The sequence below is a fragment of the Schistocerca americana genome, chromosome 2 (assembly GCF_021461395.2).
Source record: "Schistocerca americana isolate TAMUIC-IGC-003095 chromosome 2, iqSchAmer2.1, whole genome shotgun sequence".
Lineage (NCBI taxonomy): Eukaryota > Metazoa > Arthropoda > Insecta > Orthoptera > Acrididae > Schistocerca > Schistocerca americana.
In genome coordinates, this window is record NC_060120.1 from 505,647,765 (window position 1) to 505,666,141 (window position 18,377).

The following is an 18,377-nucleotide window of genomic DNA, read 5'->3' on the forward strand; positions in this document are numbered from 1 at the left end:
TACAGTAGCGCACATCGCTGATAATGTTACAGTACATATTCAAAAATTGTGTTTGTATTTAATTCACAATTATGAAAATATTATAGATGTCGATATTGTGTATTTGAATGTCCAAATTTGTGACTTGAATGAAATTTTGCCACCCATATAAAATAGCGGGAGAACTTAAATGAGGAGGTAAATTAAAGTTAAGCAGAATACTGATACAGTTGCAACTGAATTCGGAAGGATGGAAATTGATATGCCCCTACGACCATCATAATTTAGATGTCCAATATTTTGTCTACATCGGTTAAGGCAATTCAGCGATGGCTCCTTTAAACATGTCACCACCAATTTGTGACCACTGTCTCACGTTATACTCCGTCATGAATGACGTCGTCGACGGAAAAGCTGACCGCTCGTCTTCCCTTTTTTCCCCGTCCCTGAGTTGACACAACGTCAAATCATACTAGTCTGAGTCGTAGAGATTCACATACCATCCGCCAGTGCATCCTGCTTTGTCTTTTACGTGTTTATTTCCACACTGCAGTTATTTGTATGTCTGGTTTGTTGGTTGTAAGGGGGAATAGAAAACAGTTAAGCCAACTGTCGGCCTGGCAGATTGCTGACCAGTTCTCGTTAGCTGGCGTTATAGATTTTTGGGTTATACGACGCGCTGTACTTCTGGAAAGGATACGACAATAAACATGTTTACTACTTTTTGAAGAACTTTATTCAGCACAGACAGTGTCTCTATTAACTGATCTGAAATACTTGCTTTGTTTTGTCATAATCTGAGTTTTTATTTGCTGACCTGAGATTTCCTCAGTAGGAACTTTGTTTATTGGTTGCAACATGTACAAATGGATCTGATACCGCACTCAATAAATCAGTTAAGTTACTTCTGAGTCTAGGGAACGTTGCAATGCGTAGCAGCACAATTCATGGTGTTTGTCTTCAGCACAATCATGCTTTTACTGTCTGTAGAGCTTGTCCCAGAAATCCATTCTTTCCTTGTGCAGGTCTTTCTCGACACTCAGTCCATCCTTTGTGATGTTCAAGTAGTAGCGATTGTCTTTCTTGAATGGAGTCCATGTCACAGGTAGCATGGGATCATCAGGATCTGGTGTTGGATTCCTGTAAAATTATAATCATAAATGTTACAACACAGAGACAAACAATATGCATTTGAATAAAGCAAGATGGCGTGACATTAACGAATTCGTAAACAGAAAGGGTAGATATCTGGCAAGAAAAGGTGGTGACCTTCATTATTTGACCAGAAAACTGTTTACGGGTATACTAGGTTCAATCCTAAAAGTCTCCGCTGCGTCACTTGCAAAGAGAGCCGATGAGCTTCATGGTTATCCGCCATTTTGACGGATGCGTTAACCTCTCTGGTGCCCTCTCTGTAACTATTCTCTGAGTTTGAGGACACGGGTTGGATGGCGACTGCTAATTCCTATGCAGCGCATATGTCCCTCATCTAAGTAGGAATGGGTTCCTGACACCACACATTCAAATCAGCGGCAATCTATTGGTATCCAATGCGGACGTGACGTCATGTCTATTCGCAAATTACTAGTCTGACAGTTTATAAGTGGAAACATTGTCTGCGGTGTTGAAAATCCGTTCTAGATGTTGTTGACCTACGAAACAAGAATTCTCGTATTACTTCCGAAATGCTATGAGCCACGCGTCTTGTATCGATTATCATCCCACGTTTAGTCTGAGATACCTAGCGATGTGCTTTTATGGTCACTACCCATTTGTCTGGAACAGATCACTGACATAGCATGTCTACACTCGCACCATACACTGGATCCAACTCCCACAATTGGTTGTCATACGCAGCACATCTTCTATCTGGTCCACCTATCCCGTGACTTCTGTCCACACAGTTTAAAAGGAATGGAAATGAAGCGTCATAGCGACGTGCAGTTTGGAGTTCAGTATCCGCCACAACCTCCAGAATAAGGGCTCTGTTTCTCACTGAGGAAACCTCGTCCAGTTTCGCTCTGAGCACAATGGGACTTAACTTCTGAGGTCATCAGTCCCCTAGAACTTAGAACTACTCAAACCTAACTAGCCTAAGGACACCACACACATCCATGCCCGAGACAGGATTCGAACCTGCGACCGTAGCCTGGAACCGCTGGGCCACACCAGCCGGCTTCGTTCAGTTTCCGAGATATTGTATTTTGAGTCAAGGGTAGTACAAGTTAGATCTTAATAATTTCTGATCCAAAGGGGCAACAATGCAGCGTCAAATTTTTCATGAAAAAGGGGAAAGTTTTACGGTAACATTGGAACATTTACAACAATTTTTTCGAAATTATACCAAAGGTTTAAGAAATTATTTCCTGATTCAAAATTGAGTATGGATCAGTTAAAGTTGCTTCTCAAATCGGAAGGCTTTCGAGTAATTACGCTCACATAAAATATACGCTTCGCGCTAGCCATGATTTAATTGTCAGTGGAATTGAAATATATTACTTCGATTCATTAGAATTTGCCCGTAACGGGGAAAATGCAAGATACATTTGTTAACAGTAAAGATTCTTTCTTGTTTGGTAAAGCAAAAGTTAAGTCGCCTGGCATTTATGGGTGTGGGACCGAGAAGCTCAGGTTCAGCCGCCTGACTGGAAAGGTTTTTCCTATTCTCCGCGGCTGCTGATACATTTTGTTCGCGAACTGTGAGAACTGTGTATGTAAGTGTGTCTTTTAGGCGTTGATGACTGCAGTGGTGTGAATGTGTAGTGCACTGTCGTGTTCGTGATGATGGGAGGAGCTAGTAGGTGGAACCTGGTGCCAGCACAAAGTCTACTCCTCTCGAATGGTACCAAATGGCCTGCCAAGTTTAACGCCCCCATCCGACGTACAGATCACCAACAGTGTTGCGTGCCCTCACTTCACAATACACTGTGGAGAAGTTTGGAGTTTAATACAGGACACTGGCGATCAGGAAAACCACGCCACCACCACGTTTGTCCCAACAGCGCGGTGCGTATCAGGATGGTGCTGGCCACGCCCGGCGGGGCGCAACTGCAACCATCCGACGACAACCGGTGTATCCGCCTCGGCACGGCCTTTGACATATTGTATGGTGATTGAAGAGTAGAGGCAACATTTCCTGTTGTCTCTCTCTTTGTGTGTGTGACTGTGTGTGTGTGTGTGTGTGCGTGTGTGTTTGTTCAGTATTAGTAAGGACACTTGTCCTTACGTATGTCTGTTAGCAAAACAACAATAAAAAAATACAAAATTATTGTCAATATTTCCACTCGAAACATTGTGGCGTCTAATATTACAGGAAGGCAGAAAGGCTCTAATGCACATCTCAGGCAGGCAGTACGACAGTTCAGCTGGAAAATGGCACACTCACGTTTTGGATCGGTACCACGCTGGGTATCGGACACTTCTCATCACTATCGAGACTAATATGAAGGCTGAACAGAACCGGGTAAGGCTCCTCCAACATATTACGTAGTTATGCAAAGTGGCAAAGTGTTCGTCTTAGCCGGCCGCGGTGGTCTAGCGGTTCTAGGCGCTCAGTCCGGAGCCGCGCGACTGCTACGGTCGCAGGTTCGAATCCTGCCTCGGGCATGGATGTGTGTGATGTCCTTAGGTTAGTTAGGTTTAGGTAGTTCTAAGTTCTAGGGAACTGATGACCACAGATGTTAAGTCCCACAGTGCTCAGAGCCATTTTTTTTTTGTTCGTCTTTGAAGAAAATAAGTCACCGCCAAGAAGTTGAAATCATCACAAGGAAATGCAGTCAGGCACCAGTAGCCAGGCGAGACACAAGCAGCAACAGAGAAGTAACCGATTTCGTGACTTTTACTTCCTAGCCAGGAGTGAATTTTATAAAATCATCTGTGTGCTCTAATAGTTTAGTTTATTGAGTTTCTGCGTGTTTATTGAATATCTAATAGCCACAGTTCTCGCGTTTTTGTTTGTGTCGGAAAGTAAACCGATTTTGTGACATACTACCAGATCCTAATTAGACGCGAATTACTTAATTTCACCTGTGTGCTTAGGTAGTTAGGTTTTTGAATCTCTGCATATTAATCTAAGCTATTAGACACAGTTCCTGCCTTTTCTTCAGGGCCTATAGTACAGTAGCACGTGCCGATAGTCCGTTTATCTGCATAGTTTAGTTTTCCTTTAGTATGGACAGTATCTGCGATTGTTGTGTGCTGATGCGAGCCGGGTTGGTGACACTTTGTTCTAAGCTTCAGGCTGTGATGACTTCGGTTACACAGCTTGAAGCTGCAGTGGATGTGCGCCACTACTGTGGACCGGCCGTGGGGATCCAACGGACGTCCAGGACGTCCTAATTCCCCGATCGGTCCACACCGGTGGCCAGTCCAGTTACTGCTCGCACAGAGGTTGAGTCCTGTGGTCGAGTGGGAGGTCGCCACGGGGCTTAGCAGGTGGCGAAAGACTTGCCGGGCGGCCGCACGTAAGGTCTCCCGGGTTTGTCTGACAAACAGGTTCCAGGTGCTGTCTGTGCTTGGCACTGCTACTGAGCCAGATTCTGTCGCCTGTCCCAGAGGAAACCTATCAGCATGCTAGATCCGGACCAAAACAGAGTGTGGGATTATTGATAGTTGGGAGCTCCAGCGTTAGGCACGTTATGGGGCCCCTTAGGGACTTGACTGACAAGAAGGAAAAGGAAACCAATGTGCACTCCGTGTGTATACCGCGTGGAGTCATTCCAGATGTGGAAAGGGTCCTTCCGAATGCCATGAAGAGCATAGGGTGCAGCCAACTGCAGGTGGTTACTCACGTCGGTACCAATGATGTGTGTCACTTTGGATCAGAAGAGATCCTCTCTGGTTTCGAGCGACTAACAGAAGTGGTAAAATCTGCCAGTCTTGCTTGCATGATGAAATCAGAGCTGACCACTTGCAGCATAGTCGACAGGACTGACTACGGACCTCTAGTACAAAGCCGAGTGGAGGGTCTGAATCACAGGTTCTGACGGTTTTGCGACCATTTAGGCTGCAGATTCCTCGACTTGTGTCAAAGGGTGGTTGAGTTTCGGGTTCCGCTGAATAGGTCAGATGTTCACCATACGCAGGAGGAGGCTATACGGGTATCAGGGGCTGAGTGGCGTGGACTGGGTGTTTTTTAGGTTAGATTAGCTTCAGTCACAAAGGCTGCAGGCCGAACACAGGAAGAACGTAGACACAGGAACCATCGGTATAACATTTGCAAATTGTCGTAGCAGTGTTGGGAAAGTACCAGAGCTCAAAGCGCAAGTAGAAAACAATGATGCTCAAATCGTTATAGGCACTGAAAGCTGAATAAAGCCGGAGATAAAATCAGCCAAAATTTTTGCGAAGAACCTAACAGCGATCGGAATGGATAGGCTAAACACGGTTGGTGCTGGCGTATTTGTTGCTGTTAGAAGTAGTTCATATTGTCGCGAAAATGAAGTAGATAGTTCCTGTGAGTTAGTATGGGCAGAGGTCATTGTTAGCAACGAGAATATAATAATTCGATCCTTTTACCGACCTCTCAATTCGGATTATACAGTTGTTGAAAGGTTCAAAGAATACTTGAATTTGATTTCAAACACGTACCAGACTCACACGTTTATAGTTGGTAGTGACTTTAATTTACTCTCGATATGTTGGCGAAAATACATGTTTAAGTCCGAAGGTATGCTTAAAACATCATCCGAAATTGTGCTAAACTAATTCTCCGAATATTATTTCGAGCAGAAAGTTCATGAGCCCACGAGAATAGTAAACGATTGTGAAAACACACTTGACCTTTTAGCAAAAAATAATATTGAATTAATAACGAGCATCAAAACGGATTTACGGATTAATGAACACAGGGTTGTCGTAGCGAGACTGAATAGTGTAACCCCCAAATCCTCCAAAAATAATCGAAAAAGAAACCTATTCAAAAAGCCGATAAAAATTCACTTGACGCATTCCTGAGAGACAATCTCCACTGATTCCAAATTAATAATATAAGTGTAGACCAGATGAGGCTTGAATTCAAAGAAATAGTATTGGTAGCAATTGAGAGATTTATACCAAATAAATTAACAAAAGACGGAGCTGTTCCTCCTTGGTACACAAAACGGATCAGAACACTGTTCCAGAGACTAAGAAATAAACATTACAAACAGACGCAAAATCCCCAAGACTGGCGATCTTTTACAGAAACTCGAAATTAAACGCGGACTTCAATGCGAGATACTTATAAGAGTTTCCACAACGAAAATTTGTCTCGAAACGTGGCAGAAAATCCAAAGAGATTCTGGTCATATGCGAAGTATGTTTGCGGCAAGAAACAATCAATGCCTTGTCTGCGTGATAGCAATGGAGATCCTGTCGAAGACAGTGCTGCCAAAGTAGAGTGACTAAACACAGCCTACCGAAATGCCTTCATAAAATAAGATGAAGTACATATTCCAGAATTCGAATTGAGAACAGCTGCCAACATGTGTAACGTAGAAGCGAATGTCCTCGGTGTGGTGAAGCAACTTACATCACATAATAAAGGAAAGTCTTCTGATCTAGACCGCATACCAATTAGGTTCCTTTCAAAGTATGCAGATGCATTAGCTCCATACTTAAAAATCATATACAATCGTTCGCTCGACGAAAGATCCGTACCCAAAGATACTGGAAAGTTGCACAGGTCACACCAGTATTGAAGGAAGGTAGTAGGAATTATCCACTTAATTACAGGCCCATTTCATTAAAGTCGATATGCAGCACGATTTTCTAACATACACTCCTGGAAATGGAAAAAAGAACACATTGACACCGGTGTGTCAGACCCACCATACTTGCTCCGGACACTGCGAGAGGGCTGTACAAGCAATGATCACACGCACGGCACAGCGGACACACCAGGAACCGCGTCGTTGGCCGTCGAATGGCGCTAGCTGCGCAGCATTTGTGCACCGCCGCCGTCAGTGTCAGCCAGTTTGCCGTGGCATACGGAGCTCCATCGCAGTCTTTAACACTGGTAGCATGCCGCGACAGCGTGGACGTGAACCGTATGTGCAGTTGACGGACTTTGAGCGAGGGCGTATAGTGGGCATGCGGGAGGCCGGGTGGACGTACCGCCGAATTGCTCAACACATGGGGCGTGAGGTCTCCACAGTACATCGATGTTGTCGCCAGTGGTCAGCGGAAGGTGCACGTGCCCGTCGACCTGGGACCGGACCGCAGCGACGCACGGATGCACGCCAAGACCGTAGGATCCTACGCAGTGCCGTAGGGGACCGCACCGCCACTTCCCAGCAAATTAGGGACACTGTTGCTCCTGGGGTATCGGCGAGGACCATTCGCAACCGTCTCCATGAAGCTGGGCTACGGTCCCGCACACCGTTAGGCCGTCTTCCGCTCACGCCCCAACATCGTGCAGCCCGCCTCCAGTGGTGTCGCGACAGGCATGAATGGAGGGACGAATGCAGACGTGTCGTCTTCAGCGATGAGAGTCGCTTCTGCCTTGGTGCCAATGATGGTCGTATGCGTGTTTGGCGCCGTGCAGGTGAGCGCCACAATCAGGACTGCATACGACCGAGGCACACAGGGCCAACACCCGGCATCATGGTGTGGGGAGCGATCTCCTACACTGGCCGTATACCACTGGTGATCGTCGAGGGGACACTGAATAGTGCACGGTACATCCAAACCGTCATCGAACCCATCGTTCTACCATTCCCAGACCGGCAAGGGAACTTGCTGTTCCAACAGGACAATGCACGTCCGCATGTATCCCGTGCCACCCAACGTGCTCTAGAAGGTGTAAGTCAACTACCCTGGCCAGCAAGATCTCCGGATCTGTCCCCCATTGAGCATGTTTGGGACTGGATGAAGCGTCGTCTCACGCGGTCTGCACGTCCAGCACGAACGCTGGTCCAACTGAGGCGCCAGGTGGAAATGGCATGGCAAGCCGTTCCACAGGACTACATCCAGCATCCCTACGATCGTCTCCATGGGAGAATAGCAGCCTGCATTGCTGCGAAAGGTGGATATACATTGTACTAGTGCCGACATTGTGCATGCTCTGTTGCCTGTGTCTATGTGCCTGTGGTTCTGTCAGTGTGATCATGTGATGTATCTGACCCCAGGAATGTGTCAATAAAGTTTCCCCTTCCTGGGACAATGAATTCACGGTGTTCTTATTTCAATTTTCAGGAGTGTATATTGTCTTCGAACATTATGAATTACCACAAAGATATTGGTCTAGCCGGCCGGAGTGGCCTAGAGGTTCTACGCGCTACAGTCTGGAACCGTGCGACCACTACGGTCGCAGGTTCGAATCCTGCCTCGAGCACGGATATGGATATATGTGATGTCTTTAGGTTAGTTAGGTTTAAGTTGTTCTACGTTCTAGGGGACTGATGACCTCAGATGTTAAGTCTCATAGTGCTCAGAGCCATTTGAACCATTTGAAAGCGGTCTATTGACACACAGTCAACATGAAATTAGGATGCATCGTTTTTGTGAAACAAAACTAGCTCTTAATTCGCATGAAGTTTTGAATGCTATTGACAAGGGATTTCAGACCGATTACGTGTACAGGGTGGTCCATTGATAGAGACCGGGGTAAATATCTCACGAAATAAGCGTCAAACGAAAAAGCTACAACGAACGAAACTCGTCTGGCTTGAAGGGGGAGACCGGATGGCGCTATTGTTGGCCCGCTAGATCGCGCTGCCATAGATCAAACAGATATTAACAGTTTTTTTTAATAGGAAACACCATTTTTCATTACTTATTCGTGTAGTACGTAAAGAAATATGACTGTTTTAGTTGGACCACTTTTTTCGCTTTGTGATAGATGGCGCTGTAATAGTCATAAACGTATAAGGACTCGGTATCACGTAACATTTCGCCAGTGCGGACAGTATTTGCTTCGTGATACATTACACGTTTTAAACTGGACAGTTTATCAATTGCAGAAAAGGTCGGTATCGTGTTGATGTATGGCTATTGTGATCAAAATGCCCAACGGGCGTGTCCTATGTATGCTGCTCGGTATCCTGGACGACATCAGCCAAGTGTCTGGACCATTCGCCGGATAGTTACGTTATTTCAGGAAACAAGAAGTGTTCAGCCACATGTGAAACGTCAACCACGGCCTGCAACAAATGATGATGCCGAAGTAGAAAGAAGGATCCTTTATTGTATGATTATATGATAGCGGAACAAACACTGGTAGCAGTTACTTCTGTAAAATATCTGGGAGTATGCGTGCGGAACGATTTGAAGTGGAATGATCATATAAAATTAATTGTTGGTAAGGCCGGTACCAGGTTGAGATTCATTGGGAGAGTGCTTAGAAAATGTAGTTCATCAACAAAGGAGGTGGCTTACAAAACACTCGTTCGACCTATACTTGAGTATTGCTCATCAGTGTGGGACCCGTACCAGATCGGTCTGACGGAGGAGATAGAGAAGATCCAAAGAAGAGCGGCACGTTTCGTAACAGGGTTATTTGGTAACCGTGATAGCGTTACGGAGATGTTTAACAAACAAGTGGCAGACTCTGCAAGAGAGGCGCTCTGTATCGCGGTGTAGCTTGCTCGCCAGGTTTCGAGAGGGTGCGTTTCTGGATGAGGTATCGAATATATTGCTTCCCCCTACTTATACCTCCCAAGGAGATCACGAATGTAAAATTAGAGAGATTAGGGCGTGCACGGAGGCTTTCAAACAGTCGTTCTTCAGCCGAACCATACGCGACTGGAACAGGAAAGGGGGGTAATGACAGTGGCACGTAAAGTGCCCTCCGCCACACACCGTTGGGTGGCTTGCGGAGTATAAATGTAGATGTAGATGTAGATGTAGTAGGTGTTTTAGCTGCTGTCGCGGCTAATCGGCACATCAGTAGCAGACAAATTACGCGAGAATCGGTATTCTCAAAAACGTCGGTGTTGAGAATGCTACAACAACATCGATTGCACACCTAGCATATTTCTATGCAACAGGAATTGCATGGCGACGACTTTGAACGTCGTGTACGGTTCTGTCACTGGGCACAAGAGAAAGAGATTTTTTGCACGCGTTCTATTTAGCGACGAAGCGTCATTCACCAACAGCGGTAACGTAAACCGGCAAAATATGCACTATTGGGCAACGGAAAATCCACGATGGCTGCGACAAGTGGAACATCAGCGACGTTGGCGGGTTACTGTCTTGTGCGGCACTATGGGAGGGAGGATAATTTTCCCCCATTGTATCGATGGTAATCTAAATGGTGCAATGTATGCTGATTTCCTACGTAATGTACTACCGATATTACTACAAGATGTTTCACTGCATGACAGAATGGCGATGTACTTCCAACATGATGGATGTCCGGCACATTGCTCGCGTGCGGTTGAAGCGGTATTGAATAGCATATTTCATGACAAGTGGATTGGTCGTCGAAGCACCATATCATTGACCGCACGTTCACTGGATCTGACGTCCCCCTTTCTGTGGGGAAAGATGAAGGATATTTGCTATCGTGATCCACCGACAACGCCTGACAACATGCGTCATCGCATTGTCAATGCGTGTGCGAACATTACGGAAGGCGAACTACTCGCTGTCGAGAGGAATGTCGTTACACGTACTGCCAAATGCATTTGGTTGACGGACATCATTTTGAGCATTTATTGCATTAATGTGGTATTTACAGGTAATCACGCTGTAACAGCATGCGTTCTCAGAAATGATAAGTTCACAAAGGTACATGTACCACATTGGAACAATCGAAATAAAATGACAAACGTATCTAAGTTACGTATTTTAATTTAATAAACATACCTGTTCATCTAAAATTGTGAGCCATATGTTTGTGACTATTGAAGAGCCATCTATCACAAAGCGAAAAAAGTGGTCCAACTAAAACATTCATATTTCTTTACGTACTACACGAATGTGTAATAAAAAATGGGTGTTCCTATTTAAAAAAACGCAGTTGATATCCGTTTGACCTATGGCAGTACCATCTAACGGGTCAACCACAGCGCCATTTGGTTTTCCCCCTTCACGCTAGGCAAGTTTCGTTCCTTGTAGTTTTTTAGTTTGACACTTATTTCGTGAGATATTTGACCCGGTCACGATCAATGGACCACCCTGTATATGGATTTCCTGAAGGCTTTTGACACTGTACGACACAAGCGCCATGTAGCGAAATTGTATGCTTATGGTATATCGTCTGAGTTATGTGACTGGATTTTTGATTTCCTGTCAGAGAAAAAAATGACTCTGAGTGCTATGGGAATTAACATCTGAGGTTAACAGTTCCTAGAATCTTGAACTACTTAAACCTAACTAACCAAAGGACATACACACATCCATGCCCGAGGCAGCGGCCGGACCTGTCAGAGAGGTCACATTTCGTAGTAATTGCCGGTAAGTCACTGAGTGAAACAGAAGTGATTTCTGGCGTTCCCCAAGGTAGTGTTAGATCTATAGGCCCTTTGCTGTTCCTTATCTATATAAACGATATCGGAGACAATCTGAGCAGTGGTCTTAGGATGTTTGCAAATGACGCAGTCGTGTATCGACTAATAAAGTAACCAGAAGATCAAAACAAATTGCAAAACGATTTAGAAAGATATCTGAATGGAGCGAAGATTGGCAATAGACCCTAAATAATGGAAAGTTTTAGGTCATCCACATGAGTGCTAAAAGGGGAATTTGTTATACTTTGGTTGCACCATAAATCAGTCAAATACATAGGAATTACAACTACGAACAACTTAAATTGGAAGGAATAAACAGAAAATGTTGTGGGGAAGGCTAACAAAAGACTGTATTTTATTGGCAGGACACTTAGGAAATTAACAGATCTACTAAGGAGACTGCCTACACTACGCTTATCCGTCCTCTTTTAGAATACTGCTGTGTGATGTGGAATCCTTACGAGATATGACTGACGGAGTACATCGAAAACGTTCAAAAAAGAACAGGATGTTTTGTATTATCGCGAAAAATGGGAGAGAGTGTCACTGAAATGATACATGATTTGGACTGGACAATATTAAAAGAATGGCGTTTTTCCTTGCGACAGAATCATCTCAAGGAAATTCTAATCACCAACTTTCTCCTCCGAATGCTAAAACATTTTGTTGACACCAAACTACATAGAGAGAAACGATCACCACGATAAAATAAGAGAAATCAGAGCTCACGCGGAATGATATATGTGTTCGTTCTTTCCGCGCGCTATACGAGAATTGAATAATAGAGAGTTGTGTAGGTGGTTCGATGAAACAAGCACTTAATTGTGTTTTGCAGAGTATCCATGGGAGACGTAGATGTAGACGTAGACTGAGTTACACCCAACTGTGATTGCTTTTTGGAACAGGTAAAATGTGCAGTGCTTCCTCGCAGAAAATGTACAAGAAAAGGGAGCCATCAGCGACTGGCACAGACTGGAGCAAATGCGTCGTGACTGTTCAGTGGACGACATGCAGCGAGTGATCTCAGCACGTTTGTATTGCTCTATAGTGTATACAGTCCTTTTTGTAACACGATATCTCGACTGCGTACCTTGCCGTAACTCTTAGGTGATAGCTGTAGAATGGGCGTCTTCGCTATAACTATTTATACCCTTTTTATACTTCTATCGCTCCTGGTCCCTTCCCTCACAACGTGGTCGCACTTCGCGTCGGATGGAATGGTAGAGGACGCGATAGACTTATGACGGGCTCAAACTCTGGTCCATCAATGCTTGCACCGCCACAGTTGACGCGAAAGCTGATCAAGGCCAAGGTTGGGTTTTCAGTTCGCTGAGGGTTGGGTCCCACTTTACGCCGAGAGTGAAGCCACTGTCTTAGTGTCTCATTTCCTAACCTAATTCATTCAGCATTGCATTCGGCTACATTCCATTATCATTGTTTTACTTCTCTTGATGTACATCTTATAATCTCTTTTGAAGACGCTAACCACTATGATCAGCTACTATTCCAAGCCCTTCACTGTCGCTGACAGAACTGCATTGTCATCGACAAACCTCAAAACGTTAATTTCTTGCTCTGAATAAATCCTTCTGCACATTTCTCCTTTCTTTCCTCTACTGATTGCTCAGTGCACGGATTAAGTAACATCGAGAATAGGCTACAATACTGTCCCACTCTCTAATCAACAGCGGTTTCCCTTTCACATCCATCAAATCATAACCGCATTCTGGTTTTTGTTAAAGTTTTGAACGATCTGTCGTTCCCAGTGTTTTAGTCCTGTTACCTTCAGTACTTCAGAGCCCATTCCAGAACATATTGTCAAAAAGTTTCTCTTCGTCTATAAATGGTATGAAGGTAGGTTTCCCTAGTTGACATTATCTTCTAGGATGAATGGCCCTACATTTCTCCCGAACACAAACAGATGTTCCCTGAGGTTGGCTTCTACCAGTTTTTCAATTTTATATAATTGAATTGTGTCAGTATTTTGAACCATGCCTTATGAGACTGATAGTTCAGCAATAGTCGTACCTTCCTGCACCTGCTTTCTTTGGATTCGCAATTTTAACATAATTTTTGAAGTGTGAGAGTATTTCCTCTGTTTCATCTAGCTTGGATACCGGGTGGAGTAGTTTTACCATGGCAGACTTTCCGAAGGGCATCAGTGGTTCTGAGGGAAGTTCGTCTGCTGCAGAAGCTTTGTTTCGAGTTAGGGCTTGTAGCACTCTGTCAGATTCCTCTTGCAGTATCACATTTCCCATCCCATACCACTTTCCTCTTCCCTGTCTATAATGTTGGCTCCAAGTTCCTTTCTCTTGCATGGTATCTCTATATGTTATTTCCACCTTTCAGCGTAGCATGATTTTTCCTCTGGTTTCGTGAGATTCTCGTTTCTCTAAGGCTTCTCTAATTTCCCTTTAGGGGCATCTGTCTTTCTACTATAGACTTACACTTGTCCTCCAACCATTCCTGCCTAACCATTTCACTCCTATAGCAATCCGCTGTTTTTGGAACGTATGTGTTCTCTTTTGGCTGCTTATTTTGCTGCATTTTCGTCTTTTCTTCTTTCATCAGTTCGGTACTCACTGTTGTATCCAAGGGATTATGCTAGTTCTTGTACGTTTACTTATTTTCCTGCCTTCACTATCTCATCTCTGAAAGCTACGCATTCATCTTCTGCTGTCTTCCTTCCCCTTGTTTCAGTCATTCGTTGCCTACTGTTCCCTTTGACTCTCAGAACAATCTCTGGTTCCTTAGAGTTATCCAGGTCCCATCTCCTTAATTTGGTACTTTTTGGTACTTTTTTCGACCTTAATCTTCAGTTCATCATAATCCTCTTTTTCCTTGCCTTATGCCGTACCGTCAGGGGTTTGGTATATAGATCTAGGTTTGACGATGGTAGTAGAGGGGAAGTTCGGATTCACTTTCACAACTTCGGTTGTCCGTCGCACCCTTGGCGTTAGTTACGGTGGCGACCGCTCTCTGACGTATATGTGTACTCAGGCTTCTCATTGCCGTTGGCGTGGTAGTCTGTTGAGCGGACTGGCTGGCCGTCCACGACCTTTTTTGGGCTGGTCACTTATATGGTCCCGTTTACCCGGTGTGGTTCTGCTTGACTCAAAGTAACTTGTTATGCCTCACCGGCATGGCAACTCACATGCTACTTGATAAATTTGTAGGATATTTTGCATAACTGGCACGATATTCTCGTATTCAATCAAGCGCCTTAAGGTGGGATTCACATCCGGAAACCTGGGCCACGTGTACCACTTTACCGAAATAAAGGATTTTTCAAATAAAAGCGGAGTGAATTTGTGCATCGTATTTTTCATGATGAATAAATCCGCTCCACTTGTATCTGACAGCAGTCGTGGACATCCCACAGCGGGTGTAACGTTATAATATTTAGCGGGCAAGTCTAGGTGTGATTGAATACAGTAATGTTTGTCAAACCAGGAACTTGGGTGTTCAGGCCTTTGTACATGGCTGCTGTCAACCTGCAAGACGGGAGTGTCCGTATCGTCTTCATCATGAAGATGTAGAAGAATGGACACCACCTTGTCACCGATAGTGTTAAAATAAATAACCTGGCTCAAGTTCACGAAATTAACTCTCACTAGCATCACAGAATCATCCCCAACCTAAACGCAGCCCTCCACCCACTGCGGAATAAACACTCCGTCGAGCTTTCTGTGCATTCATCACCTTAAATCATCTGAAATGGGGCCAAATCTCAACTCTTTGGACCACTCAGCACGCTTCCAGCTGGCTATCATGCAGTGCCGCTGGAAGCACTGGTCATTTGCGAGGAACCTGAATCCAAGTTTTCCCACGCAGTCTCTTTCGCAATGATCGTTCGAAAACTGGTTGATTTGGGGCTGCGTTCACTGATAGCAGCAATTCCTTTCGGGTTTCAAACCGAGAATCAGTAGTAAGACGTAACACATGTCTCCGGTCTAGGTTCGTTAGGATTTTTATACACCCACTGCTCTTACGGCATGTTACATGGCTATACTTAGTTCGAAGGTGATTTGATAAGTCTGATAAAAAAGTTTGTTTCGTAAACATTTTTCCTTACTTCTCGACATAGTTTCTTTCGAGGGGTATACGGTTGTTACAGCGATGCTCCAGCTTTTCCATCCAACAGGAAAAATACGTTCTGTCAAACTCTGAAAATAATAGTTGACTGCAAAAATACTCGTTGACTGCAACTATCACTTCCTGATGTGATGAAAATACACTCCTGGAAATTGAAATAAGAACACCGTGAATTCATTGTCCCAGGAAGGGGAAACTTTATTGACACATTCCTGGGGTCAGATACATCACATGACCACACTGACAGAACCACAGGCACATAGACACAGGCAACAGAGCATGCACAATGTCGGCACTAGTACAGTGTATAACCACCTTTCGCAGCAATGCAGGCTGCTATTCTCCCATGGAGACGATCGTAGAGATGCTGGATGTAGTCCTGTGGAACGGCTTGCCATGCCATTTCCACCTGGCGCCTCAGTTGGACCAGCGTTCGTGAGACGACGCTTTATCCAGTCCCAAACATGCTCAATGGGGGACAGATCCGGAGATCTTGTTGGCCAGGGTAGTTGACTTACACCTTCTAGGGCACGTTGGGTGGCACGGGATACATGCGGACGTGCATTGTCCTGTTGGAACAGCAAGTTCCCTTGCCGGTCTAGGAATGGTAGAACGATGGGTTCGATGACGGTTTGGATGTACCGTGCACTATTCAGTGTCCCCTCGACGATCACCAGTGGTGTACGGCCAGTGTAGGAGATCGCTGCCCACACCATGATGCCGGGTGTTGGCCCTGTGTACCTCGGTCGTATGCAGTCCTGATTGTGGCGCTCACCTGCACGGCGCCAAACACGCATACGACCATCATTGGCACCAAGGCAGAAGCGACTCTCATCGCTGAAGACGACACGTCTCCATTCGTCCCTCCATTCACGCCTGTCGCGACACCACTGGAGGCGGGCTGCACGATGTTGGGGCGTGAGCGGAAGACGGCCTAACGGTGTGCGGGACCGTAGCCCAGCTTCATGGAGACGGTTGCGAATGGTCCTCGCCGATACCCCAGGAGCAACAGTGTCCCTAATTTGCTGGGAAGTGGCGGTGCGGTCCCCTACGGCACTGCGTAGGATCCTACGGTCTTGGCGTGCATCCGTGCGTCGCTGCGGTCCGGTCCCAGGTCGACGGGCACGTGCACCTTCCGCCGACCACTGGCGACAACATCGATGTACTGTGGAGACCTCACGCCCCACGTGTTGAGCAATTCGGCGGTACGTCCACCCGGCCTCCCGCATGCCCACTATACGCCCTCGCTCAAAGTCCGTCAACTGCACATACGGTTCACGTCCACGCTGTCGCGGCATGCTACCAGTGTTAAAGACTGCGATGGAGCTCCGTATGCCACGGCAAACTGGCTGACACTGACGGCGGCGGTGCACAAATGCTGCGCAGCTAGCGCCATTCGACGGCCAACACCGCGGTTCCTGGTGTGTCCGCTGTGCCGTGCGTGTGATCATTGCTTGTACAGCCCTCTCGCAGTGTCCGGAGCAAGTATGGTGGGTCTGACACACCGGTGTCAATGTGTTCTTTTTTTCCATTTCCAGGAGTGTATGTTCCCAATAAGCCAAAGTTTCAAGATAGGGAACGAGAAGAAGTTGCTTGGCGCTCTAGTGAATAGGGTGGATGAGGAACCAATTTAATGCCCATTTCAGGCACTTCCGCCACTATTATCACTGATGTATAGGATGGTGATTTATCCTGGAAAAAGAGCAAATTTTTGTGTGCCCATCTAGGTCTTCTTTGAGGCAAAGCAAGTTTCAGTAGATCAAAAAATGAAGAACAGAGTTTAGAAAGGTTTCTGTATATTTCCATGTATTCTAGAGAATTATTCCCTGGAAATCCAAACAACTAAAAGAAACCAGTGGTAGACACCTAAACACTCTACTAGCAGACAAAAAATGATCCTTGCTTTCTTCAGTGAACTTCTTTGACTCCTGTTTGGAAACTGGCGAGTAATTATGGAGGTTCTAGGCGCTCAGTCCGGAGCCGCACGACTGCTACGGTCGCAGGTTCGAATCCTGCCTCGGGCATGGATGTGTGTGATGTCCTTAGGTTAGTTAGGTTTAAGTAGTTCTGTTCTAGGGGCTGATGACCATAGATGTTAAGTCCTATAGTGCTCAGAGCCATTTGAAGTAATGATGGATCTATGTATCATCAGCAGTTACAAACTGACGCAAAAAGTCTTGTGGACTGTGATTAAACATCGCCAGATATTCTGCTGAATTGTTGTGTGAGATGCGCTTTTGATCGATTGTTAGCAATCGCGGCACCCCACCACGCACACATCTTCTTCATTGCCAATCCTCTTTGCAGGATATTATGCATTCTCTCAGTACCGATGCCTACAGCCTCAGCAATCACACGGATTTTTATTCGGCGATCTTGCGTTATCTTATCGTTGACTTTGTCAACCGTTTACATTTCGGTGATCACAACTGGAGAGAAGGACCGTGCTTCGTGTTCAGTGCTTTTCCGACCACTTTTAAATTTGTTGATTGAAAAGTAAATGGTCTTTAGTGATGTTGCAGACTCTGAAATTCATCCAGTTCTTTTGTAGTTGTACAGCAGATCACACCCTCAAACGAAAATGTTTAACAACAGCACGAAATTTGGTTTTTTCCATTTTCAATCGCAGGCGACCCACTGACCAATAAGAAACAACTATGCTCTGAATGCTGTTGAAATTCTTTATACGATCCTTGGAATAATTAAGTTTACAACCCCGGAGGCGCAACGAAAGTGATCCATTATTTCATGGAAATTTAGCAGACTTGTCCTACCTAGCTATTACGATAGACGGTGCAAGGTGGTACACCAACAAATCGGCCAACTTTATTCGCTGTATAGTCATGGAAAGTCTAGGCTATATGGCCT

The 18,377-nt window shown here is 45.3% G+C and overlaps 1 protein-coding gene across 1 annotated transcript in view; it reads right to left on the minus strand.

Moving 5' to 3' along the window:
* Positions 1-697: 697 nt before the first annotated feature.
* Positions 698-18,377, minus strand: part of LOC124594129 (juvenile hormone esterase-like) — a 68,190-nt gene continuing 50,510 nt past the window's right edge. The window contains exon 10 of the mRNA XM_047132486.1: positions 698-1,119. Within this exon, the coding sequence (XP_046988442.1) occupies positions 957-1,119 (163 nt within the window). The 3' untranslated portion in view covers positions 698-956. The remainder of the gene's footprint in view (positions 1,120-18,377) is intronic.